The sequence below is a fragment of the Carassius gibelio genome, chromosome B7, assembly GCF_023724105.1.
Source record: "Carassius gibelio isolate Cgi1373 ecotype wild population from Czech Republic chromosome B7, carGib1.2-hapl.c, whole genome shotgun sequence".
Lineage (NCBI taxonomy): Eukaryota > Metazoa > Chordata > Actinopteri > Cypriniformes > Cyprinidae > Carassius > Carassius gibelio.
The window spans coordinates 21439042-21466125 of NC_068402.1; the positions used below are offsets into that span (position 1 = coordinate 21439042).

Below are 27084 nucleotides of genomic sequence, written 5' to 3' on the forward strand. Positions count from 1 at the left end.
CCTCCCTTAATCTTAACCTCCAGAATGGCTCCCTTAGCAGCCTGTTCGGGGCTGAGATGGGCCCTGCCTCCTGGTGTGATCAAAGACTAGCTTTATCCTCTAGAGGGGTGTAGGTTACAGTAACATTCACTTTATGGGTGGTCAAAGGGTCAGGTGTACATGTAACCACATAGGAGATAAATCCTTAAGAGCAGCAAGCCCAGGTCAGCAGATAGGCTGTGATATATAAGGTGACTAGGGACGATATCACTTCCTCTGCTCTCACAGACCACCACAACTCAGACATTCAGTTCATTGGCTACTTATTTAAACCGAAGACGTGGTGCCTTGAAATCAGAGCTCAGTGATACAAAACAATGAAAAGCTCTTGGCTTTTAGAAATCTGTATAAAGACAAGATTGAACGCTCAGAAACTCAATGTCAGTGTAGCATAGAATGTGTAAATCAAAATTACATATGACAATTATAAATCATATATATTATATTTTGATTCTGATTTGATCGTTTTCAAGACTATGGAGTTGTTCCAGGCTTGACGAAGTAATTTAAAGTAATTTGTCATGTTTTTACTGAATTGTATTAAAAGAGTACCAGTAATGTGTGGATTTTTAAGGAAAATGTATGAACAGTATGAACCGTAGTAAGTAGTTCTACACATCTGAGAAAAAAGAAAAAAGACTTGAGAATGGTGCAAGTTGGTCATAAATACGGCACAGCAGTTAGGTTCCACATTAAAATCCCATTTGTTTTCACTCAGATATATATTGGCTTCAAATTAAAAGTTAGTCATGTCATTCACTCAGAGCTGTATCAGTTCATCAGGTGTTGTATTATTGGATATTTTTATAAAGATGAGAAGCCGTGATTGTTTGATGCATTATTTTCTCAAATCTCACCAGGCTGTAAAATAATGAGTTCCATACTGTGCTATATAGTATATCTACTTGACATGTCCAGTTGTTTGAGTAAAATTAGACATATTCTCTCTATCTTACCTTGATTACTGTATTTGGAGTGTCCTTGGTGCCACTCCTTATCCCCCAGCTCTCTCTGGTTATTGTGGTGAGTCAAGAAAGAGGCTTCAGAACAAACTTCTGCCTGTTCCTCCAACCTCTCCACTCCTGCAATTTTTATATTTCCACACATGGGGGGAAAAAATAACCAAAACAACAATATTTAGGCTGCAATTATGGGAGAGTAAAATTCTATGTCTGAGAGCAAATGAAGGATGATGGTTTCTCATGGTCAAACACGCCACTCTTCGTGCACAGACCGCTAACCTAAAATTACACTGAGTCTGGACTGTTTGCTCGCTGCAAATAAGAACACAATGGAGGCTTGCTGTGAGGTTAACGCTAATTCTCTTCAACAAGCATAAATCAGATGCTAATAGGACGTGGATGTTTACTGCTTGGGTAGTTTTGTGAGCTTTCATGTACAACAGTAAATAAACAAAGGTGTGAGTAGAGAAACAAATTACACTAGAGCATGTAGATAAGCAGTAGGTCTGTCCCATTGTGTATTTGATAGATCAGAGTCAGAGCAGACTCCCAGGTGCCTCGTCTCCCTCCATCTTCTCCTTACCTAAAGCGTGCAGGTTAAAGCCCACCTGTAGTGATACCTTAAACATGTACTACCGGTATACTTTGTATGATAATGCTAACCAACACCCATTGTTCATTATTTTTTGTTGTCAAAATCGCATTCTGCCCATGGCTTCATTCTGGTATGTAACAGTTTCCCTAATCCAATCAATTATCAATGGTTGTGATGGATCTGCCATGAGCATTAGCAAATCACAACAAAACAAAAATAAAATAGTCCATAGCCACAAACAGGAGCAAAGTGATCTTAAATCGTGGCAGTCTTTAGTGAATCTTGCTAAATCAAGAGAGAGAGAGAGAGAGAGAGAGAGAGAGAGAGAGAAAACAAGACGATCAAGTCTCATCAGAGATACAAAAGATTATAACTGCTAAAAAAGTCATATTCCATTCAGGTTCAATCACAAGGAATATAAAGCATTCCAAGAACAGAATTGTGCTTGAGCCTCTCAACCTGATGGGCTCAAAAACAGCACCACCTTTCCAGGATACATTACTTGACAAGGCTTAACAGACACAACATACACTGAGTTTACAAGAGATGGCCAGCACCAAAAAAAAAACAAAAAAAAAAAAACAAAAAAAAAACAACGAACCGGATTCCCAAACCAATAAAAACACCAACCCTGAATACACATAATACATTGAACCAAGTTTAGAGCCATGGATAATCTTTAGTTAAAAAAATAATTCTACTAAACCATAATCACATTGATCGAGACATCACGTTTCCTTTATCTCCTCTAATACATCAAAGTTGGTACATTCTCACTTCCTTTAGAATTCCCATAAAAACAGTTCAGCTTCCTGTTTGAACCTTTGTCACTAGGCTGGTCCATTCCTTCAACAAACATTTCAAGTCATCTTATACAAAATTTTAACTTTAACAATTTTATGATTTTAACTTTATAGTTTAGATGGTTTTTAACTGGTTTTAATGTTTTAACCTTAAGCCAAACAACTAAGCCAGTGCAATGACTCAGTACAATGACAAATCAAGATATTAAAACAACTAATATAGTAAAGCCCTTTTCATTAATTGATCAATGCAAAGATGAAAATATAAAAATCATGTGTGGTGTAAATCCTGGCCCTCACAATGGTTAAAATGAAGTCCCGTGCTACATATTTTCTTGCTTGCTTTCTTGTTTGCTCTTCACCAACCTGCACAATAAAGCTAAAGAAAATATTTTGCGGATGTATTCGAAAAAGTCCATTATGGAAATGAGACACAATGGTTTTATGGGTCAACACTGATGGCTTTCAAGAGGGAATGGAGGAAGGAATTTATCCCAGATTAAGTAGTCATTAGCTACAGTCTTATCAGATGTTGAGGCATTGTTTAATACATGTCTGAGTCTTTTCCTCTTACCCCCCACACAGACTTACACATACTGTATGCGTGCAGGCCAATACACTAGAAACACAAAGGCTAGGCAAAAAGATATGACAATACAGAGCTACACATATACAAACCATTCTCCTGTGTATTTATGTTTACGTAAGTGTATTTAGATGAGCATTTGATCCTTGTCTTGAGTGATGTCATGTTGATGGTATTGGAGCTATTTATTTTTATTCCTCTGGACTTCAAGGAGTTTCACTGACAATGTCAAGCTGTTTTTCTTAAACTGGGCTGTATCTCAGTGTTCGATCATTTATAGAGTGCTGACACTGTTTTGAGGTCTATATTCTCAGGCCAGGTGCACGATAGCAGGGAATAGTAAACAGACAGTAAACAACATTGAACAGAGAGTAAACAGCCACATCAGCACCAATTTAACCACTGTTTGACCCATAACACACGTGGACACAAGTGATCAAAAAAGGATAATCCTTTAAAAAACAAATGTTGGTAGCTTTCAGAATTTTGATTAATGCATATGCTGCTATATTTGTCATGATGTCGGAGATGATTCAAGTTGGACTTTTCCTCAGATCTTCTAGTCATAAGATAACAAACAGGAGGGATGTTCTCCAGGGTGTAGGCTGAAGTCAAGAGGTCAGGCTTTAAAGTCAGTTGTTTCCTAGTTATTTCCTAGACTGTTTGGGATTTCAGTGACAGAGTCAAATAAATAGTGGGTGCAACCGCCACTCAAAGGTGTATAGATTCATGTCATGGTTTAAGATTTATGACCTCTCCATTCAACATTGTAGTCTGGATACCACATTTACTTCCAAAGATACAGCCCACATAGACTCTATTATGGATAAACAATTTTGTTGAGAAGAATGGAAATTGGTCCTTACAAGCAGGTTGTGTGTATGTTTTTATATAATCAAATGTGTTTAATTCTACAATTTGTATGATTTATAGGTTTGTCCTCCTCAGCAAAATCAAAAAATCTGATGTTATCAAATACATGTAGATGAGCTGTGCTGTGTATTTCTGCATAAATAAATTGAAGCCAGCAGATCATCATTATTTGGAGATGTGCTTTGACTGACCATCAGACATTACGGTTCCAGTGTTGCACTCTGTTCTCCAAACCCAGTACGGGGTAAATTAGGAGCAGATACGGGCAACCCTGACCTGGCATAGCTCTCCACAGCTGGAGCCGCTGCTGGAAAAGCCATTTCCCCACAACATGCAAACAAATATAAAACAAATGGTGTACATCCATGTAAAGAGAGGGGAAACAAATGTTAGCAAATATGAGGTCATATGCTGAGTTATGACCTCACTGCCTATTACATTATGTTAAATTGCAAAAGTTGCTTTAAACGATCATATGTGCCAATCTTTTGCACGAAGCAAATCTGAATTGATGAAGATGCACATTTAAGAGTCGTTTCATTTATTCCAGAAGTTTGTATTGGCAAGTATTATATCTGTGCCCCCCTCAAGGCTTTAACTGCTCATTGGTTGGATGTGTGCATAGTCTGACTGATTGTTGGACAGACATCATTAAACTTTTTGACTATTTTTGACACTCCATTTAAAGTACTGTATACATATGCCTACTTCATTCAGTGGAGTTTGGGCACAGTTTTAAACCCAGAGAAAGAAGTATTGGCACAGAAACCTGGGTAAATAACAACACTGTAGTCAAAGCAAAACCATCTTCCTTTGGGGTTTGATGCATTTGGCTTTGACAAGCTGAGCCCCCATGCCAGCATTTACTAAAACATCTGACAACGCTCTTTCTGAGGACTTTTCAAAATTAGGCTAGCAACTAATGGATTGTAAAGCACTGTAAAACTCACTGGATGATTCTTTTCACATGGAGTCTTTCTTTGAGCTACTTGTCATATGGTTGATATCGTGCAGAGCACGGTAATCTTGGCCTCTTCTATTCATTAGAGATAAAATTCAAAACCATTGTGAAAAACAAACAAAATAAATATCAAACTACTTTAAAGCCACTTCTTATGACGTCTCGATTTGATCTTTTATTATTTGGCTGTACCTCAAATATAACTTTTATGTGATTCATAAACATTTTAGTATACAGATCAGGTCGTTTTATGAGCTCCTTTAAGAAGCCAGTGAACAAGGAAAACAAACGCAAGTGCTCAAATTCACCCAAATGTAGACGGAGCTTTTGTCTAATAAGACTTTGGAGTCAATGTGTAATAACAGTTCTCTGTTTGGTAATCATACGACTGGGAAGCAAGAAGCAGATCATATTAAGACCAGGTTAAATCTCTGAAAAATACGGGCTTTTCTCACTAAGTGAAGACTCATGAACTGTACAACATTTTTATAGTGTTTGCTACTATTCAGTATTGCCACAGTATTGAATCGGTAGTGTGAAATTTACATAATCAGCAATCAGTGTAGACCAATACGGCAAAACAATTGCTTAGTGAGCAAGCTAGTGAATGTAATGTGCTTTGAGTTTACCAACAAATGACTCATATCAGTCAAATATTTTTTAAGAATCAAAACAAAGGACAACCAGTGTAATCCGGTACCTGAAAGAACAACTTACAAATCCACATACAAAAACATACAAATGCAACCAACCAAACACTGATTCCTGAGCGAATTACTCTTGTGAGCTTGAATGAAAACCGTGTGACCAGTGCAGCCTGATTTCTCAAAAAAAAAAAAAAAAAAAAAAAAAAAAAAAACATCTAATGAGCCTTTTTTTTATGATTCTAATGATCTGGTTTACTTAAGGATTAGAACTTTAAAGTAGTTTTTATTATTAGTGATATTGTTATTATTATTTTTTTATTTTATATATATATATATATATACTGTATATATATATATATATATATATATATATATATATATATATATATATATATATATATATATATATATATATATATATACACTTTTTTTTACGGTGCCTCTTATAATTCAAAGTCTGTGTAAACATATAAAATAACTGATTGATATATGTTTTGTTCAAATCAAATTTGGCATAACAGACACATCTCTAAAATATTTCTGCTTAAAAGTTGCCTGGTAATAAGACTTTATAGGCTACAACCAGAATCAGGTTCTGGAGATCTTGTTTTGCACAACGTGTAAAAGGCTGAAAATGCAGAGAAAATGATGAGTTGTCGCATTTTAGACCAAGAACACCTCAAAATTATAAGTTAAACAAACTGCTGTATTCAGTGTAAGCGTTAAATATCAGCTGAGCGCTTGCAGATCATATTTTCTTGTCAGTAGAGAGTTTTAAGAACAAGACCTGACGTGAAAACGCTTCATTAAATAGTACAGCGTACAGTATCATAAATCATCCGGCAGCCCATTCAGAACTGTATCCCATTTCAGTGAACTCTGTGATCTTGGAGCGTCGGACAGTAAGGAGCGCTAAATACACTGAATCGCCCGCAGATGGGCGTCGCTGATTGGTGGAAATTCAGACCCCCTTTTGCCCATCAGCCGGTGCCACTATCTAGTTTACACACACACACATACACACACACGCGCATACACGCAGACTGTCACTGCTCAGCAGTCAGCAGTTCTGTCTACCTGCGCTTTGCAAACAGAAGCGGTGCGCGTTACCCTAATGAACCCGGTGGATTTTACTTGAGGAACGACAGAAACAGGGCAGTTAAATAATTAGCAATGTCTCTTTATTGCATTGCATGGATTTGCGGATTGATGCTTTCCCCGTTTTTGAAGAGGTAACAGTAAAGGTGCATGCATGACATCATGGATTGCCTTTTCCTTTTGCTCTGGAGTTTACAAGTCCCTCTGGTAAGCAGCACATCAGGGAGATTATTGGCGAGTGTGTCGTTTGGGAACTTTATAAAGGCAGGTGACGCTTGGAATTATATTATTATAATTATATATATATATATTATACTCATTGTTCTTATCAAGTTAATTGTAGCGAGTTATTTGCACTTTTGCAGGCTCTGCAGTTCTGTTGCTTCCACTCTGTAACATCGGTCTCATTTACCGGCGACCTCGGCGTCCTCTATCAAGGTTGGTGTCTTTACGCGCTTCAACTTTATTTCTAATCTAATTGATGACAAGCCAGTGATGGATGCTGCTGCATGCTCTCGCGCCCTAATTGAAACAAAGTTCCCTACCTAAGCATGCCACACAGATCCGGTGAATTAAGAGATTTACAGCATAAATATACTCCCAATTGTGAGTTTCCTGTGCCGGTGGTCGTGCGCTAGCACGCGTGTGGGCGCATCATTAAAAGGATTCCCTCATCTCATCTCTTATCATGCCGCTCTCATCTCATCTCATATCGAGCTAGTCAAAGAGAGTTTATTGTATTTTTAATTAATATTTACAATATCAGTTTGGGAACGCTTGATTAAATTTATGTTTATGTTGAACTATTGGTGAAATGCAATAGGTTTAAAAATAGATAGTGACTACAAGAAAAAAAGTTAATTAATTCGTCATTTTCACAGCTTGCGCAGGCTACATTGGGCACTGAAATGTTTGAAATCTCATTCAGAAACATCAGACAGTACAAACAGTTTGCATATAGACATGGTGTATGTTGATATAGCAATATTAAATAAAGTTTAAACAGTGATATACCGATTTCAGTCAGGAGGAAAACATTTTTTTTATGTATTAGTTAGACCAGATATAGCGAAAGTATATAAGCCAACACGTATTGACAAGTCCCCATGCAATTGTTTGGTAGTGCAGTTTTCCTTTCTTCATTTGAGAATGTTTGATTGGTCAAAAACCTTACAGGATAGGATGAGTCATCAATATAACTGGTGATGGATTGGTTTTGAGTCAGGTGATTTAAAATGTGTTTGTTCCCCTCACAGATTATGATTTTGCCACACCAGTGGAAGTGGACTCACTTGGAGCCTTCATTTCCCATGATGTGTCAAGACATGGAAGAATTAAGAGATCCCTGTCAGAAGCAGGTGGTCCAGTGCATTATCATGTCTCTGCATTTGGCAAGGAATTACACTTAGACCTGCAGCCGTCCCATGTGCTGGCAGAGGGGTTTACCGTACAGACACTGGGTTCAGAAGGCATCAATACAGCCAACCTTGACCCCTCTATTCATAACTGTCTCTATCAGGGTTCCATCCGAAACCATTCTGAATCCTCTGTGGCTATATCCACCTGCACAGGTCTGGTAAGTGGCTCCTTGTACACTCACTCAAAGATTCACTCATTTCAAAATGAGCTACATCAATACCTTACATAGGAAAATGCTTTTTAAGAAGGCATTCATACTGAAATAAAACCTCATAAGTGACTGATTTTAAATGCTCTATATAGGCATAAACGTATGCATCAGGCATCATAAGAAAGCATTTCATTCCACAAACGTTTTGGAAGTTTGTAATTTTTTTCTTTTAGTACTATGATGATCATCTATGATCTTGGATTTTTTTTTTTTTTTTCACCGATTTTGTTGCAAAGCATTCTGGGATTGACTTGTGATGTTGCCATTGAATTTGACCAAAACATATTTTAAGAGGTAGCACAATTAAGTTATGTTACTTAGTCTTCACACTGCTGTATATTAAAATTGATAAAAAAAATTGAGTTTTATGTAAATTACATGAATAATAGTGAGTTTTAGATAGTGGTTTAGACAATATTTATTTCCCTTACCTGTCCAAAAATAAATAAATTAATTAATTAAAAAGAGAGAGAAGTATGAAAATTTTTGAAATTTTGGAACAAAGGTTATATGTGCTGTTCATTGTTTGTTTACTCATTAAAAGTTCAAGTGCGTACCAATGTTGCAAGTATGCAAACATGTTCGAGTTACAGTTTGTAAAGTATACATTGTGTCTGTAGGAGCTTAGGAATAGTGTGAGGTGTGTGCAAGAAGAGCTCATTTAAACAGGTCAACTGGTGCACTGAAGTGCAGACATAGTGGAGCACTGGTCTTTATGTTTTCCTTCATAGATGATCACATCTCACCTTGGATGGTGGGCTACTGTAAAATCATACCCAAAGTTCTGCTGACGTTCTCTGCCTCCACTCCCTGCTCTTTTGTTCAGTGTTTGCCCTGCTTTCCTGTCTCCGTTGTTCTCCACAATTAAAGACAGAGTGAGGTTTCAGGCGCTTGGCTGGCAGCGCTAATCTTTGCATTGTCCTTTTCATTAGTGGTAGCTTCTCCACAATAAAACAGCAGTGACCCATTCTTTTAAAACTGTGTGTCAACACAATGTGATTTTGGAGCATTGCATCTGAATAGACTGCAGGGACTCTTTGATCTACTCCCCCTTCTTTTGAAGCTCTTTTTTTCTGAACGATGGGATGGCCCAATCTCTCAGTGATCTTAAAGGTGCCCCAATTTCAGATATACAGGATGCCAAATGAGACCGGTGTGTCCATTTAGATTTTGTGCTTAAATGTACAGAAGCAAAAGGAAATGTCAGAGAAAAAAGGGGTCTCTCACTCTGTCACTCTGCCTCTTTCACTCTCCCTTTCTTTGTTGTAGTGAAAAAGAATGAGTCACACAGGACTTTAACCCTTCCATGTCATCTCCGCTTGATGAGGAGCTTTGGATTAAGTACAAATGAGAACCCATTCATTCCTCTGCTGATCCACAGCAACCCCTTGTGCCATGAAAGGCCGAGGAGGCAGTTGCTTAGGGAGAGCAAGGTTTTGTGTTGCGAGAATGCCAGTCCAAAAGTGAAATCAATGTGTATGAGAACCCCCACAGTCACTATATTCAGAGGTAATGCTGTCCCTTAGGTTAGTGAGTTGATGAATGTCTGATTTGCTTGTACTGGTTCTCTTGCTCTCTGTTAAACTGTTCTTAACATAGCAGATGGACAGGGATTCAGTTGTTAAATGCAGAACAGGCGGTCCTGGCCTTTAAATCAGGAACAGAGGGATTTACTCGCTAAATCCAGCTTCATTTAAAGTTTTTAATTATTGAGCGCCCTTCAATTGCTGTTATCACTTGAGTCGAGTGGATTGTCTGGCCCCAGATTACGCGGCTATGGAAGCATATGGGTAGCATTATTCAATTTGGGATGTAATATGCAAAATGACAATGCAATATGTAAAATGGCAATGCATTTCTGTATTTACATTTACATTTTCCAATACATCTTTGCAACGTTTGGTGCAAAATGAAAATGAAAATTAAATTACATAATTTTCATTTGCCATTTACTACACCAGTTTTAATATGTAAAATGAATATTAATTTTAACGCTTTATAAGTTGCAAAATTAAAATGAAAATGTATTACAGAAATGATTAGATATGTCTAACATGTTAAAGCAAAAACTGTGGCAAAATGATCATTTAAATGCTATTTTTCTTAATTGCATTAACACTCACAGTCAAGACACTTACGATTGCATTTTCATTCGGTGTCCCGCAATGAATGTAGCAAAACTCAATGTGCACATTGAAAATGCATTCCGAGCCGATCACGTGTCCCCGCCCTCGCGCCACGTCAATCATTGTGTGAACAAGGCGGGGCTTACAGAAGGTCAGAGACTCAAGTCTCAAGAAGAGGATTCAATCAAGTGAGACAACATTGACAAGACAGTTGGTCCGTGTATGTTTTGATCATTTCGGTTTATGGCTTCAATATTTCATTCGGACTTGTGGGCGGAGCTGAAACGCTGCTTTCATCTGATTGGTCGAATCGGATCGGTTTTCATCTGACAGCCTTCAGCTGAAATGTCTGAAACTACGCTCACTGTTAATTAGCATAATATTTGAATCAGATGTAGCTGGGCATATAATTCGTGCTGCTGAGACCTGCAAATTATTTCTAGGTTGTAGTATTGTATGAATATTGTCCCACTGATAAAAACAGTGCAAATAGTTTTGTCCCTTTGGATAACAGTAAAGTGGAAATAAATATAGTTAAATTTATGAAATAAAATTAAATAGGATTTTTTGGGAAGGTAAGTCTGGCCAGTTATACAAGCAACACGAGTCGGACGAGTCTAAAGATATGAGCTGAATTGGGTGAAACATTAAAGTTCTAGTCTGTGTCAATTACTCTCATAATAAATAATAATAATAATGTTAACTGTATTTTTCGGTATAAGTTGCATCAGTCCAAAAATACGTCATGACGAGGAAAAAAACATATAAGTCGCACTGGACTATATGTCACATTTATTCAAGACCAAGAGAAAACATTACCGTCTCCAGCCGCGAGAGGGCGCTCTGATGTAGGCTACAGGAGCACTGAGCAGCATAGAGCTAATTTTACTATTTTTATTTAGAAATGTAACTATATTCATTTTTACAATTATTTATTAATGTCACACACACACATACCTAGTGCCTTATGACTTAAAAGATGAGAGTGGTAAATGTTACAGACATGGAACTGTTCAGTCTATTATTGATTTTAATTTCCACTTCACTGTTATCAAAAGGGACAGAACTATTTGCACTGTATTTATCAGTGGGACAATATTCATACAATACTACAACCTAGAAATAATTTGCAGGTCTCAGCAGCACGAATTTGCCCAGCTACATCTGATTCAAATATTATGCTAATTAACAGTGAGCGTAGTTTCAGACATTTCAGTGCTTCACTTGCACTGAAAGAATTACAAGACCGAGCTGAAGGCTGTCAGATGAAAACCGATCCGATTCGACCAATCAGATGAAAGCAGCGTTTCAGCTCCGCCCACAAATCCGAATGAAATATTGAAGCCATAAACCGAAATGATCAAAACATACACGGACCAACTGTCTTGTCAATGTTGTCTCACTTGATTGAATCCTCTTCTTGAGACTTGAGTCTCTGAGCTTCTGTAAGCCCCGCCTTGTTCACACAATGATTGACGTGGCGCGAGGGCGGGGACACGTGATCGGCTCGGAATGCATTTTCAATGTGCACATTGAGTTTTGCTACATTCATTGCGGGACACCGAATGAAAATACAATCGTAAGTGTCTTGACTGTGAGTGTTAATGCAATTAAGAAAAATAGCATTTAAATGATCATTTTGCCACAGTTTTTGCTTTAACATGTTAGACATATCTAATCATTTCTGTAATACATTTTCATTTTAATTTTGCAACTTATAAAGCGTTAAAATTAATATTCATTTTACATTTTAAAACTGGTGTAGTAAATGGCAAATGAAAATTATGTAATTTAATTTTCATTTTCATTTTGCACCAAACATTGCACAAATGTATTGGAAAATGTAAATGTAAATACAGAAATGCATTGCCATTTTACATATTGTATTGTCATTTTGCATATTACATCCCAAATTGAATAATGCTACCCATATGCTTCCATACGCGGCATGATCAAACGTCTTCCATCAAAACCTAAAACAAAACACATCATCGTAGTAATGAAATGCTGGATGATTTGTGGATTAGTTTAGTCATGTGTGCTGTTTCGAGGGTGGTTCAAAATCTGCAAGAAGGGCAGTATCCAGGATGGCATCTGAATGCCAGTCCCAAAGCTGCTTCAGTTTGTAAAAGTTGATTAGAAGCTGGAGCTTCTGAAGTGCTGCTCTGCTACTTTTTGTTCAGAGGTCAGAACTTCCATCTAATCAAGGTGCAGGGTTGTGTAAGCTTGAGTAAATTTTTAAGCCCTGGCATAAGCAAATTCACATCCTTGGGCCTTCTCTGGGTCACGGTTCCATTGGCTGGTTACAGGTTCAAGCCCATCCCCCTTTGAAATGGCTGCTCCTGCTTTCTAGACGTGTTTTGCTACTGTGCCATCCAGAATTGGCTCTAGCACCACAATGGCTTAGATATCTTTCATTATACTGTTCAACTTGGATTATTGATATATGATCTATTTTGGTAGTGTTTCTATATTTAGTTATGATTTGTTAGACACATGTCCACTCATTCGGTAACTTTAACACATTTACTGCCCTGTCAGCTTACCTATTTGGAGCACGTAACGAGACAGTAGACTTGACATTCCTCATTAGTTTGTTAACTGATGCCATTGTTTGCTAGCAATTGTCACGGAACACACACACAAACAGGTAGATTCAAAAGCAGTGTTTAATAGGGTATCCAACATCAATAATCCAGTCAGACAAAGATCGAAATACAGGTAAGCAGTCCAAAAACAAGAAACATGAAAAACGGCTAGGAAACACGAAATACAGGGTGACATAAGACAAGGACTCCATAACAATGACCGAAACAAACAGGGTATATATAGACAGGTGCAAACATTGTGAGTGGGAACAGCTGTGTGCAATGAACAGTGATTAGTCCAGATAAAGGCTTGTGTGACATGCAGTACTGAAGTGGGGTGACAATATGGGGAAGTGAGACCTCTAGTGGACACCCAGGGATACACAAACCAGTCACTGTGACAGGAATTACGGGCCGTTCACATTTCGCGTCTTTTGCACGCGCAAGTTCGTTATTTCCAATGTAGTCGCGTCCGCACCGCATCGAGTTAAAAACATCTCAACTTTTCAGAATGCCGCAAGCGCACCGCGGGTCATGTGACAAGAACTAACCAATCAGCTTCATCCTTTCCCGTAACAACGTTGAAAACTCAGCCAAGATGAAGGAACAGCTGTTCATAGCTGTATATGGATTGCCATTTTGAAAAAAAAATAGTAGCAGAGCTACTGAGAGCGATTTTTTGTGCTGCAAATCCATTTATCCTTTGCTGAAATTTCCGAGTCTTCATGGAGAGAGCACCTCATGGTTGCTTAGCAAAGGCAGACGCCTCAGGAGCGCTTCTGCCCGAGCACTTTGGAAAAAAGGAGAAAGCGGCGCGCCTAGCGTTTTCCACACGTTTTTAAGCGCGATATGTGAACGGCCCCTTACCCTGCAGACATGTCCTTGCAGGGCTCATACTGGCTTTTGCAGGCATAAGCTCCTTTCATACTGCATGTTGGTCTCGGACAATTGCCGGATCACCTTCTGTGTGAACGCAAACATGTCCCAGGATTGATCCCGGGTTGGACCTAATAACATTGCCGGCTTCAGCCCCGGAACGTGCTTTGTGTGAACAAAAGCCAGAACAAATGCCGTGTCGTAGTGATGATGCACGTTATGTATTTTCCGGAATCGAAGTGTGAAAGGGGCTATAGTGGGCTAAGGCCAGCCCACACCAAATGTAAAGGTGAGGTGCACAGTTTTGGGCTCACCGCAGGCTCTCTGCGAGCAGCCCACACTATGGGACTGCCCTCATTAATTAACTGATGGCCCAGTGTGGGCCAGACATGAGACTGTTAATAAGATTTTTGTGGGTAGGTTTCTTCTTTATCAAAAGGGATGCCAGAGTGTTTTTAGGTTTCCTTAAGTAAAGCCATGTGGTAGAGAGAGTTAGCATTTTCACCTGCCGAAAACATTGTGCTGTGTCCTGTCTGAGAAATCTGTCAATTCAAGCCCAATCTAAAGGAGTTTGCATTTTTCAATAAGCCCTTCTGCTCTTTAGAGTTTAAACCAAAGGCAAAAATTACCCTTATTTTTATGCAGAAAACTGGTGGATCGAACGAGAAGATGTTTGATAATAATTCTTTAAATGTATAATATACATAATATAATATACTCCGCCTCCTATACACTCTTACCCCCTCCCCCCACTACCACCACACCCCCTTTTCCGAATTTTGGTACCCGAATAGTCTGAATATAAACATTTATTATATGTGTACCGTAGTGATTCAGGACAAGCCAAAAACATGGTTTGCAAAATGGGTTCATGACGTACTCGGTTATTATATACATTTAGTAAATTTTGAACACAAAAAAGTTACAGACTGCAGCTTCAAGTTATAGAAGTTGAAAAGTATTTAAAGTGAAACAGATATATTGTTATACATCAGGGGTGCATCCTGTTCCTAGTGATCTACCTTCCTACAGAGTTCAGTTCCAACCCTGATTAAACAAACCTGTCTGTAATTATCAAGTGCTCCCTCAGATCCTAATTAGTTGGTTCAGGTGTGTTTGATCAGGACCAGAGCTGGGCACCCCTGTTGTAGATTAAGAGGAACGTCTGTACCAGCATTGGGTGTAACGCGTAAATAACTATCTAAAAAGGATCTACTTTTATTTGTGTACACTTACAATAACAACAAAACATTGTGCTTTTGCAAAATAAACAAAACAATCAGGGGGTAGTTTCTGCTGTCTTGGTCTCTGTTACCAACTTTCTACAAGTCAAAAACTCAGCAAATATTTGACACAAGCCCCTTTCACACTGCCATTCCGGCAAATACAGGGGTAAAGTGTTCCTGTAATTGTTCCCTGGTCGCTAGACTTGGCACTTTCACACTGCCAGTGATGACCCGGTATATGTGCGCGCTTTCACACACAGCCCTTGAAGATCCCGTAACGACACGTGACATCAGCGCGTGACGTGTACTGTACGAGTCGACAACGCTTGGCACGTTATACTTTAACTGAAGCAAGCAAACGATCTCGGCGTCAGCGCGGAAAGTGAGGAACTAACTGATCTCTGCTTCATTACAGTTTGCACATATGTTTTCGTCGTGAATATTGATCTTCCTTCAAAACAGCTGGTAAAAGAGTCGCGCGATAACGTGCGTCATCACTTCGATACGGAATTAGATCTGGCTTTTGTTCACACAGCGCTCGTTCCGGATCGATTACCGCAATGTTACTAGGTCCCCGAACTGGGTTCAATTCGGTAATCAATTCCGGGACGTGGTTGCTTTCACACAGAAGGCGACCAGGCAATGTTACGGGAATATTGCGGGTCCGACGTGTAGTGTGAAAAGGGCTACAGAGACATGAGAAATATGTCTATAGAAAGCTTGTGTCTACTTTTAAAAGTAATTAATTTAAATTGAAAACGAATATTCTCTGATTATGTGATCCGTATGAAACTAAAGCGAGGTACAGTCTTTCCTGTATCTGAGCTCGTTATATGCAGTCACCCTCATCTAGAAAACAACAACAACAACAAACAAACAAACAAACAAACAAACAGACAAAATCAAGATTAGTCACATTTTTTGCCTGTTTTAAAGAAGTCCTGCTATGAGGAATTTACCTCAGAAGAACACAGCGATCTGACATGACTTCTCAGCAGAGAAGATCATTTATGTAATTTATTCATACCTACATAAATACTTTTACACAAACCTGTCCAGATTGTGCTGACTGATGTTTCCTGAACATCTTGCCAAACTGAAATGTGTTGTTTAACTTTTCTTAAGCTTTTTTGTTATTCAGATATGTTGTTATTCATTTATATTTATACATTTCTGTTTGTTTGCAAAATGTTACATTTTGTTTTATAAAAATGTTTAAGTATTAGAGTTATTTTAACGCTAACTATTCTATGTTTGACTCAAATTAAAGAGTTTGATTTCTGAAGATGTAGCCTAATCAGTGATTTGAATAATTCAGATAGAGTAATTAGTAATGTAATTTAAATATGATATTGATGACGTAATTAGTAATAGTTATTTATTACTTTTTGAAAGTAACACTGGTCTATACTTCCTCAATAGACAATGAAACAGCCATTCATGGGTTGTTATAAAAGGTGTGCTCATTCAAAACAGTTGCATTCGATCCTTTACTGGCTGTGCTGATTTCAATCTAGTGGTTCTGTTGTGTTTGTCACTGTTTCACACTTCCTTTATCATGATGTCCAACTGGACAGAGATATTATTTCCTGATATTTTAGTAAAATTCGTACTGGCTGTTTTGTGTTCTAAATGAAGGAAATCCTCAGCATTGTTGATTGTTTGTCTTTGTTACCATTCAGTGTACAATACCAAAGAATTTAAATGCTTCTATTTGAAACTTTTTCTTTATCAAAAATCCTGAAATAATGTGTCATGGCTTCCACGGAAATATTAAGCAGCACAACTATTTAATAATAGGAAGAAATGTTTCTTGAGCAGCAAATCAGCAAATTAGAATGATTTCTGAAGGATGATGTGAAACTGCTGAAAATTCAGCTTTGCCAACATTACATTTCTCCACTTGGCCAACAAAATGTACGTTACATTTTAAAATATATAACAATTTGAAGACTTTTATTTTAAATTGGAATAGTAATTAAAAATATGATACTGTATTTTTGATCAAGGAAATGCAGCCTTGGTGAGACTTCTTTCAAAAATGTTTAAAAATCATACAGACCCCACACTTTTGATTGGTGGTGTATTTCCTAATACATGTTCTCTCTAGCTCTCATATACAGATAAACAAAGCATTTCATGATTAGGACAGAAATGTGAATGAGAGGTTTTCGGAGTCCACCAGGCAGACAACTGAGTATAGTTAATTATCCTCCCGGTCTTTTGAATTGTTTGCAAGCAGGGCTTTGTAGGACAGGGGATTCACTAGATTTGCCCTTCACTGAATTTCAGTTCTTTCCAAACATGTCCAATCATGCTGAACTCAGACATGACCTTTCCCAAGCCCCTCATTGTCTCTTCTGTTCACAGTCAGCCTGTCATTTCATTTGCCTAGTTAAAGTTTACATGACGGGCCATAGGAAATAAGCTCTTATATGAGTAACTTATTCGAGCCCACCTTTTTAAAAAAAATATCTGATGCTCAAATTGAATGAATTGACATTAAGCCTTCATAATTGTACTGCTAGAGGAGATTATGTTACATTCAATGTGTGAATTAATGCAAACCTTTTTTGTAAACTGTGCTAACAAGTAAAAACAAATGACTGAATATAGATAATGAATCAATTATGTAGTATGCACAAATGTTACAAGTTGTTAGTCACTTTTGATTAACAGGTTTCCCACAGACTCTCTCTCTCTTGGGTCTTTGGGGGGTGGGGGTGCTTCATGAAGTCATTTTGGATGGCAAAGTGTTCTTTTATCTTTTATGGACAGCCCGGGCCATAGACCAATCTTGTGGGTGCTAGACTGTCTGTGAATGTGTGAGGTGTGCATGTGTGTGAATTGCTGCTGAAGCACTTCAGCTGTGTTTATTCAGCACCAGACCTGCTGGTTCAAGCTGATGCGCTAACGTGTGGGATTGCACTTAGGGACAGTTGTGATGTTAATTCACTCTGACTGGAAAGGAGGAAAGCCGTCAGTGTGCTGAAAGCTTGTGTGGATACACTGTGGGGAGAGTACAGCACCCGGCCGTTCAAACATCAATGAAAGAGAGAGGCTGAATTACCATATACAGACTCCGGGAGCAGATCTGTAGTGCTGGTCTGATGCAGGAAATTTTGAGAAAATGCTTTGGGATTTCCATCAGACATGTTTGTTTTCCTGATTGATACTTAGATATTCTGTTAAAAGTTTAGCTGCTTGAGACCTTCTTCCTGGCATCATAAATTAAGTACAGATGCTTTGGGGCAGTAGGTAGTTGCATTATAATTTAATGTCAAGACTGATTCTTTTTATCATGACTTTGCATAAATAACTCAAGATACTTGTGCCTGGGGTTGATATAACACCCGCCAAAATGTAGGTAAAAATCAGCTGTGGCAGGTAATGCTGTGAAATCACTAGCCAATTTGGCGGGTCATTTTTCGAAGGTTATATTTACTCAATTTCTTGGGGAAGTTCATGCAAGCCAAATCTGTGCAGGTTTAGTGCAAATACTGAACTTGTGAGACATCACGTTATCAAGTAGCCTATATTGCAAACACCAAACAAAACACACTTACAGTGTGCACGCATAGGCGACTACACTGAGTGCACGGATAGGCATTTAGAGTGCGTTGTTTCACTGCATGATTCAGTTTATGCATTAAGAGAATGATCATATCATTCAAGATAAGGGGACTGAAAATGTATATATTTATATCATTTCATATAGTTGATCAATATTACATAAAGAATTCCGTTTAAAAAAATCAACAAGGTTACAAATGTGATATTGATTTTATATAAACAACGTTTTAGACACCATGGCTGCTTTTGCTCTATTTCACCAACAAAATCATTCCAAACACAGCGACAGCACTGTTTTGTATCTCTGAGCAACTTGACACGTTTTGTTCCTGAATGAATGAAACTTAAAGGGGGGGGGGGATGCTCGTTTTCACTCAATATCCTGTTAATCTTGAGTACCTGTAGAGTAGTACTGCATCCTTCCTTACTCCAAAAAGTCTTTAGTTTTATTATATCCATAAGAGAAAGATAGTCTGTACCGATTTCTCCCGGAAAAAACACGGCCGGCTGGAGGCGTGACGTGTGGGCGGAGCGAAAGAATCACGAGCGCGAATAGGCTTTTGCGTTGAGAGCGTTTGGAAGCTGTGACATTACCGTGAGGGAAAAACCATCATCTAAAACAAACCATGGCTTACAGTCAGATTCAGCCGTTTATTTATGATCCAGAATCAGATCCAGAGGCTGAAACTGAATGAGAGCAGCAGCAGCAACGACTCGCTCCGAGCGGGGCTCGAACCCGGGTCTCGGCATGGGAGGAGACGCACTAACAAGGAGGCAGAGATATTTTAAGCAGTTTTACTCACCGCCTGCGGTTCCAACACACGATCGTGACCCTTTTTCGTTGGGATTGCATCATCCTTAAGAAATAAACGATACGCAAATCCATCGTCAAACTGGGCCTTGTTTGTAAAACAAGCATCTTCGAAATGCAGGGAACAAACAAAAACACTTGCACAACTCCGTTGATGCTCTGCTCATAATATCTTTATCGATACGCCGGGGAAGTCGTGGCCTAATGGTTAGAGGTGCCGACTTAGGTGCCCTTGAGCAAGGCACTGAACCCCCAACTGCTCCCCGGGCGCCGCAGCATAAATGGCTGCCCACTGCTCCGGGTGTGTGCTCACAGTGTGTGTGTGTTCACTGCTCTGTGTGTGTGCATTTCGGATGGGTTAAATGCAGAGCACAAATTCTGAGTATGGGTCACCATACTTGGCTGAATGTCACTTCACTTTCATTTCAGAAAATATTGAGATATTATTTTTTTTGTCAATAACGCACACCCCTAGTTCTGACACAGAATGATTCGCAACGTTCGCTTTGACACGCCCAGTGTAGACAGCCTCAAACTGTTGCTTTGTTTCTTTCTTTTTTTTTTGGCTAGTAGAAGTTATGAATGGCCGGTAACTTAAAAATCTAAGGAGAGACAATGTTCAGGTGACGTAGTGGACATTTATAATTGTCTGAGCTTTGGGAGGGCAGACAGACAATGAAACCAGAGTGAATATATGCTGGGCTCCTTTGTAGTTACAAATGTTCCCCACTCCCCCTTTCATAAGTCATGGGGTGTTATGCCATGTTAGCACTATAGGAGTTGCCAGGGGCTATTCCCTGGTGGTCTGTGTGGTGACAGTGATGTAGAGGCTGCTTAGGGATGCCAAAAAAGAGAGGCTGTGAGAGAGAGTGAGGAAGAGGAAAGGCAGGCTGGTCCTGTAATAGCTCTTGTTCTCACTCACTTGAAGACCTAAAACTAATGGGCAGTGGTGAAGTGGCTGTCACACCAGCTCTGAAAAGCCATAAATATCATAAGGAATCCCATAACTCTTGCCTTGGACCATTTGGGACGGGCATTTTTGAAATTCTAATTTCTCAACTGAGGTTTAATTATGTTAGTCAAACTCATCCATCTTTCTTAGAGTAATAGTGTTATGAAAGAACACCCTTTTGTCATTGACAACTAAGCTTTACGATATCTGAGGCTTGGTCAGCTTCTTCTTCTTTATATTCACGTCTTTCGTTTTTTTTTTTTTTTAATGATTACGGGCTACCTACTGGACCAGCTTTCATTGTGATCTTGCTTCACCTGGTTTAAGACTATAGTTGGTGTTGTGACGTATTTAGGTAAATTTTTGAGAGGAATCAAAACAAGGCTGTGAGGGTGCAATTAATTGATTGTATTGATTGTATTGCAGTTTAAAAACATGCCAGTTGCTACGCTGACAGAACATCTAAAAAAAGCTCAATAAAACAGTTTTGAAAGTTGTGTTTTGAAGAATTTGTCATTGTAAAGTCTGTGAGTATATTTCTTACAACCAAGAGTGTCCATTAGCTTAACATGTGCTTACACCACATAGTGTTCCAAACCTTTAGAAAAGAGTTGTAGTCAATCTCTTTTTGCCCTCTTTTTTTAGGCAAGTTCACTTTTCCTCTCTCCCCCTTCCAATTTTACTCCGCTTTCCGTAATGTTTTATATCTGGGTATCATGGTGTGACTGTGCTATAAATAGTGGACTTCCTGTTTTGAATTGAATCCACCAAAACATGGCCCCCGAAAAAAAGTGACAGATCTGAATTATGTATACATGAAATTGACATGATATTGGCTTTACTCACCACATAAAATTTTCTTTGATTGCAAAGGAGTATTTCATGAGAAATGCACTGTTTAGTGGATTATTTGTTGTCTATTGCATACATGTAACACTCTAGCATTCTATAATTTCAGACCTAATCATTTTAGAACTGTAAGAATCTGAGTGTTTCTTAACCAAGGGTTAAAAGTATATTTAAAAGTATATTTAGTTTGTATAGATCTCATATATCCAAATGACCCTATAGTGTTCATTATTTGTCTGTGCACACAAACCCATGCACACTCTCTTCCCACTGAATCCAGAAGAGCTGATGCTCTGGTCAGATGTAACCCAGCGGTGGAATGCAGATGTGTTTTAAAGCTGGGTAATAAGCAGCTTTGGGTTTCTCACTGCTCCCTTCCAGCTTTTAACAGCATGTAAGCACTTACTCATCTGGATTATAATACAGTACCATGGTTGAAAGCTTTAAAAACACTCACAGTTTACACAAAGAAATGCTAATTATGTTTCATAGAATCACAGAGACAGGCAATAAATTATTTCCCATACTTGCACTGAAGACTCACTAGTGATAGGCTATAGTCAAAGACTGTTCTCATGAAACTGCATAAAACAGACGTTCCCTGCGGTTAAGTGGTTCATAAGGTAGCGCTTTCAGGACTGTGCTTTATTAGTTAATTCCCAACATCTGATATTCCTTTGAATATGTGAAGACTCCGACTCAATGAGTGGAGTGAGAGTTAAAAGAGCTCTTGGTTTCTGTGTTCGCTGTGAAAATGAAACATGTTTATCTGGCAGCAGACATTGGCCCTCTAATCTACATCTCTTACAAGTGTTTCTTGAAGGAGATAACTAGAAGTCTGGCACCTGAATGTGAAACCGAAGAAGAGACTGTGGTTGAGTGCTTCCCTTCGTTCCCTCGAGTGTAATAGGCTTTAAGTAGTCAGGTGGTTTTTGCTGAAAGCTGTAGTTAGGCACTAGTGTAATTATGTGATCACCTGTCACACATTATTACATTAAAAACATTGCAGTGCCATTAACATATATTCTATAGGAAAGACTCCCAATTTTTGCCAGCTGAAGCCATTTGACTTAAAATATTTACTCGAACACCCCATGAGATTTTAAAAGATTAAATGTATTTTACATTTGCGCAGTCACAATTCCCAGACATTTAATACAAAAAATTAATTAAACAACTTTAAAAAAAAAAAAATTAAATACTTACTGTCTGTGTCAAAAAATAATAATAATACAATAAAAATAAAATGTTGTGATGATAAGATCCCTGCAGTTCTTCACTTATTTTCTCTCTCATGTCTTCAGCCAGCTCCTTTCTTTCTGCATCCCATCAGACATAATGGACCAGACAGCAAAAAAAAAAAAAAAAAGAAATATATATATATATATTATGGCCCCAGATGGAATCCATTTACCCCCATTATTGAAGCAAAGCACCCCCATCTGCTAACTGCTGGACTAAGCTGTTAGATATTTGACAGTAAAGTTTGTTATGTCTCTAAAACAAATGGAATACATGTGTGATAATTTTGTGAGGTGGACTGCAGGGCACTTGCAGAGGTCCTCCAGGATGTTGGTTTAAATACATGCTTGCGGGGAGCCCTGTACGGGGAGGGCTTCACTGCAGGAAGCTCATCTCGAGTAATGTGCTAACATGGTTTATTGAGAAGTTGGCAGCATTTAAATCTTGCAGCTTTTCTTAGAATGCCACAAAACTCATCTCCCATCCCCACTCACCCTGATAATGTTTTGGGTTTATTTCTATTTCTTTATCTTAAAGTGAGTGGAAATTAATGAAAACAAAGTGTTAATTTTCCTACCAGTGTGGTTTCAAATGTAAAGATGTGTGCAAACCCACATCATAGTGTCGGGAGTTGTCCAGTTATTTTTGAAAGTAGTGTTCCATCATATGTGCATAACATGGATCAATGGCTTTGGTTTTCTGGTTGTGAGTAAAGTTTTAATGCAAAACTACACTGTAATTCCAACACACTAATAATAGGGCGATTCTGCACTATTATCATCAAAAAAAGACTGTTAACCCTGTTATTTAAAGAAAGTAAATTACACACTGGTCTTCTTTGGTTGATTTGTATGTGGCAGATGTTAGCTTGCGTTAAGTATATCGTCTGTATGTATCTGATGTTCTTAATGCTTGAATGTGGATTTCAGTTTTACAGTGGTACATGCTATGACTCTGACATGAATGAAATGACACTCACAAACACAGACAATGTGAATGAGAAGAGATGTCCTGGGGCAGTGGAATGCATTTCTGAATCCAGTATGGTTATGCTCCACAGCGCACATTACATTTTCAGTAGTAGTGGTATGAGAGTTTCTTGATAATTTGAATCCAAGAATCCATGTTTTAATTATTTTTTATATTCAGTGGGCTCAATAATAAGCATTTCCTGCTGGCCCAAGACCACTGTCAGGGGTTTTCAGTATAGATGACAGAACTGTCACTTTCAGGTCAGAGCTGCATTACTACTGAACATTTTACGTCAGTTAATTTTGTACTTCCATTTTTATACCATGCAGTTTGCAGTTTGGATTTCTGTGATGTATTCTACATGTTGTCCCAAATTTTGCTGAATTTCCATCAAGATATATGTGGATACATACATGTACATACATGTAGTTTTGTACAGTGGCCCAGTAGTGTACACAGCAAAATCTCAACAACACAACACAACACAACACAACAAATGGGACTAATTTTGTTTTGTTGTGCTAATTTCACCGTGTTGTGGCTTGTCTTGTTTCTGTTATGTTGTGCTAATTTCATTGTTTTGTTAACTTGTTTCCATTGTGTTGTGGTAATTTCATTGTGTTGCTGATTGTTTCCATTGTGCTGTGCTAATTTTATTGAGTTGCGGCTTGTTTCTGTTGTGTTGTGCTAATTCCACTGTCTTGCAGTTTGTTTCTATTATGTTGTGCTAATTTAGCTTTGTTGTGGCTTGTTGCAATTTTGTTGTGACTTGTTTCTGTTGTGTTGTGCTGATTTCATTGCGTTGCAGCTTGTTTTCATTGTGTTGTGCTAATTTTGTTGTTGTATCTTGTTTCCATTGTGTTGTGGCTTGTTTCCATTATGTTGTGCTAATTTCGGTGTTGTAGCTTGTTTACATTGTTTTGTGACTTATTTCTGTTGTGTTATGGCTTGTTTCCATTATTTTGTGCTAATTTTGTTGTGTTGTGGCTTGTTTCTGTTGTGTTGTGGAGATTTTGTTTTGTTGTGCATTAGTGGGCCACTATAGTTTTGTGATGGTCTTCAGAGCAGCAGTAAGCTCAGTAAGTATCAAAAGTTGAAATTAGTAATGTTTTGCATTTAAGAAACATTTTTGGAAAAAAAAACATTTTGTTTTCCTGCAATAAAGGAAAAAAGAAATATTAAGAAAACTTAAATGGTTAGTTTCCTTCAAAAATTAAAATTCTGTCATTAATTCTCATGTTGTTCCAAACCTGTTAGACCTTCGTTCTTCTTCGGAACACAAATGGAGATATTTTTATGAAATCCGGGAGCTTTCTAATCCTGCATAGACAGCAAGAGGACTACCATGGTCAAGGTATAATAAACGTAGTAAAGACATCGTTAAAATGGTGACATCAGTAGTTCAACTGAATTTTTTGAACACTACAAGAATACTTTTTGTGCAAAATTTTTTATAAAAATACAGATTTTATTCAATGATTCTTTTCCCGTTACAGTCTTTTGCCATTATGGAGTTACAGTTTTTTGCCATTATGGAGAGAGTCACAACACATGCGCGTGTTTTCCTCTGCATGTAAACAAGGCGCAGTGCAAGTGTGTTCTACATCAGCAGTACTACGTGCATGCATTATTTACGTGCAGGAAAACACATTTTTGGGTGAACTATCCCTTTAACTTTAGTATTATTTCTAGTAAATATAAAAATACACTTACAGTTTTCCATGTTCAATATTAAATGCATTGCAAATGTTACAATGAACTGAAAGTCGTCTTGTTGCTTTGAGTTAGTGGAAGAAAGCCGTTACCCGTAAGAGGAGAGGTCAGTATGGCTGGAGAGAGACGAGTGACCCTGTTGCTCTGTTTTTAATGGTGAGAGCAGATGCCCCAGATCATTGCAGCAGTCTGCCATGGTCTACCGCTGTTTTCACAGCATGCGTTTTTGTGGGCACCGCCTCAGCCCTGGGAGTGCCCTGTGTTTACTTTGCCACCTGCGAGATGGGAGGGGTCGGGTACGCGGGATCAAACACATGGGGGCATGAAGAAAAGAAGGGGGTTAAATCACTGACTGAATGCACAGCTATTCTGCAAGGATTTGCCTGTCCGTGGAGGGTGGGATTAGGTAGAATTCCAAAGCCAGACGGAATGTGTGAGGTTCAGCAGTCTAGGAGACAGAGGTTAAAACTCTAGTCTTAAAGAGGGAAGATGACTTCAGTTCAGTGATGAGAGCAGCTCAAGCCATTCAGGAAGATGCACCGTCCCATGACCAATGGATTCTTTACAACACCACAAGTCTCTAAATATTATGTTTGAATTTGTGTCTTAGCCACCATTTAAGAAAACATTCAATATTTATTTCATTCCCAAGCCAATCAGACAGGACAGAGTGGCTCATCTTTAGCACAGTATGTTTATTATATCATCGTGGTTATGAAGGTAAAATATCCCCCTCATTTAGTTCACAATAACCTAGAAACCTAGAGGGAGTCAGTTTGCTTCTCTGAAGTTTGTTTTTGGCTCTAATGGCTCTGCCAGACTGAATATGGTCCAGGCACCAGTGCCTGGAGTAATTTGACCTATTTTACAACTGCAGCACTTCCCACTTAGCAAAGCAAGGCCTGTCAAGAGGTGCTGAGTATAGTCCTTGTTACTGAATTAATGGTAGGTTGGTGTCCATGTTTTCTATGACCATACAATGTTTGTTTGCAAATCTTGAACAGGAAAGAGACAAAAGTCAATAAAGCAATAGAGATACACCTATTTTATCATTTATTCCACTCTAGCTTGTTTGCAAGAGCAGTAAATCACTCATTGATTTTTTTTTTTCACATCCATGCAATGTGTAAACCTAAAGAACCCAACTTTATACAAAACTTCATGTAACCAAACCAATGTAAATCCGATCAAATGCATAATATTTAAACGTTATTATATATTTTTCATATTTGCAGAACCAACATCATGTTTGCACAAGTTATATTGCTCTTTTTTAAAATTATTAGGTCTATTCCTCGATGCTGATTGGTCAGCAGCTGTGTTTTACTCAATGTGGCAGCTTTATCGAACAAAGACCCACCTTCTGAGCAAAAGAGCCAATCGCTAGTCGGTAAAGTCAGCGTGTCACTGCAGCTGCTGTTAGAAGCCCTGGTTACAATAGAAACAGTCAGCGTCCTGAGATGTGCGCCTATGACTGCGCACTGGCTGATCTAACCTGAGAAATTAGCTTTTTATAATGCCATTGAGAAAAATAAACAACATTTATGACGAAGTTGTTGTAAGTTTTCTTTGGTGATTTCAAATGTGAAATTTAATCTCAAGCTTAGTAAACAGTTTTGCATAATTTAATTTGTTTCCCCTTTTTCAAAGAGAAAGGAGTTGCACTTGCATTCCCAAGAGGTGTTTCAAAGATGGCGGCCGAGTGACATGACTTGTCTTAAAGGGACTGTGGTTTTATTCACGATACAGCACAGCTATGACTGCTTCACCCAAAGGTTCTTTGTATCACTGAGCAACACCCTTAGCAAATACCCTTAGCAACATAAACAGTTAATAATATAGCATTAAAACTGTTCCATGTATTACATATTTCGGCAGAATTAACTGTTTTTATTTATTTAATGAAATATGAGTGACCCTTGCTAGCATTATGTTGCATCTTTCATCTTTAATTTTGAGACC

General features: G+C 38.3%; 1 protein-coding gene across 2 annotated transcripts in view; it reads left to right on the forward strand.

The window, feature by feature from the left end:
* Window positions 1-6479: 6479 nt before the first annotated feature.
* Window positions 6480-27084, forward strand: part of LOC127961098 (A disintegrin and metalloproteinase with thrombospondin motifs 18-like) — a 62663-nt gene continuing 42058 nt past the window's right edge. Inside the window, exons 1-3 of one of the 2 annotated variants that reach the window (XM_052560037.1) lie at window positions 6480-6828; window positions 6930-7002; window positions 7821-8140. In XM_052560037.1, the coding sequence (XP_052415997.1) occupies window positions 6715-6828; window positions 6930-7002; window positions 7821-8140 (507 nt within the window). In that variant the 5' untranslated portion in view covers window positions 6480-6714. Of the gene's footprint in view, window positions 6829-6929; window positions 7003-7820; window positions 8141-27084 lie in introns of those variants that run through there. The other variant, XM_052560038.1, reaches the window with a different exon arrangement.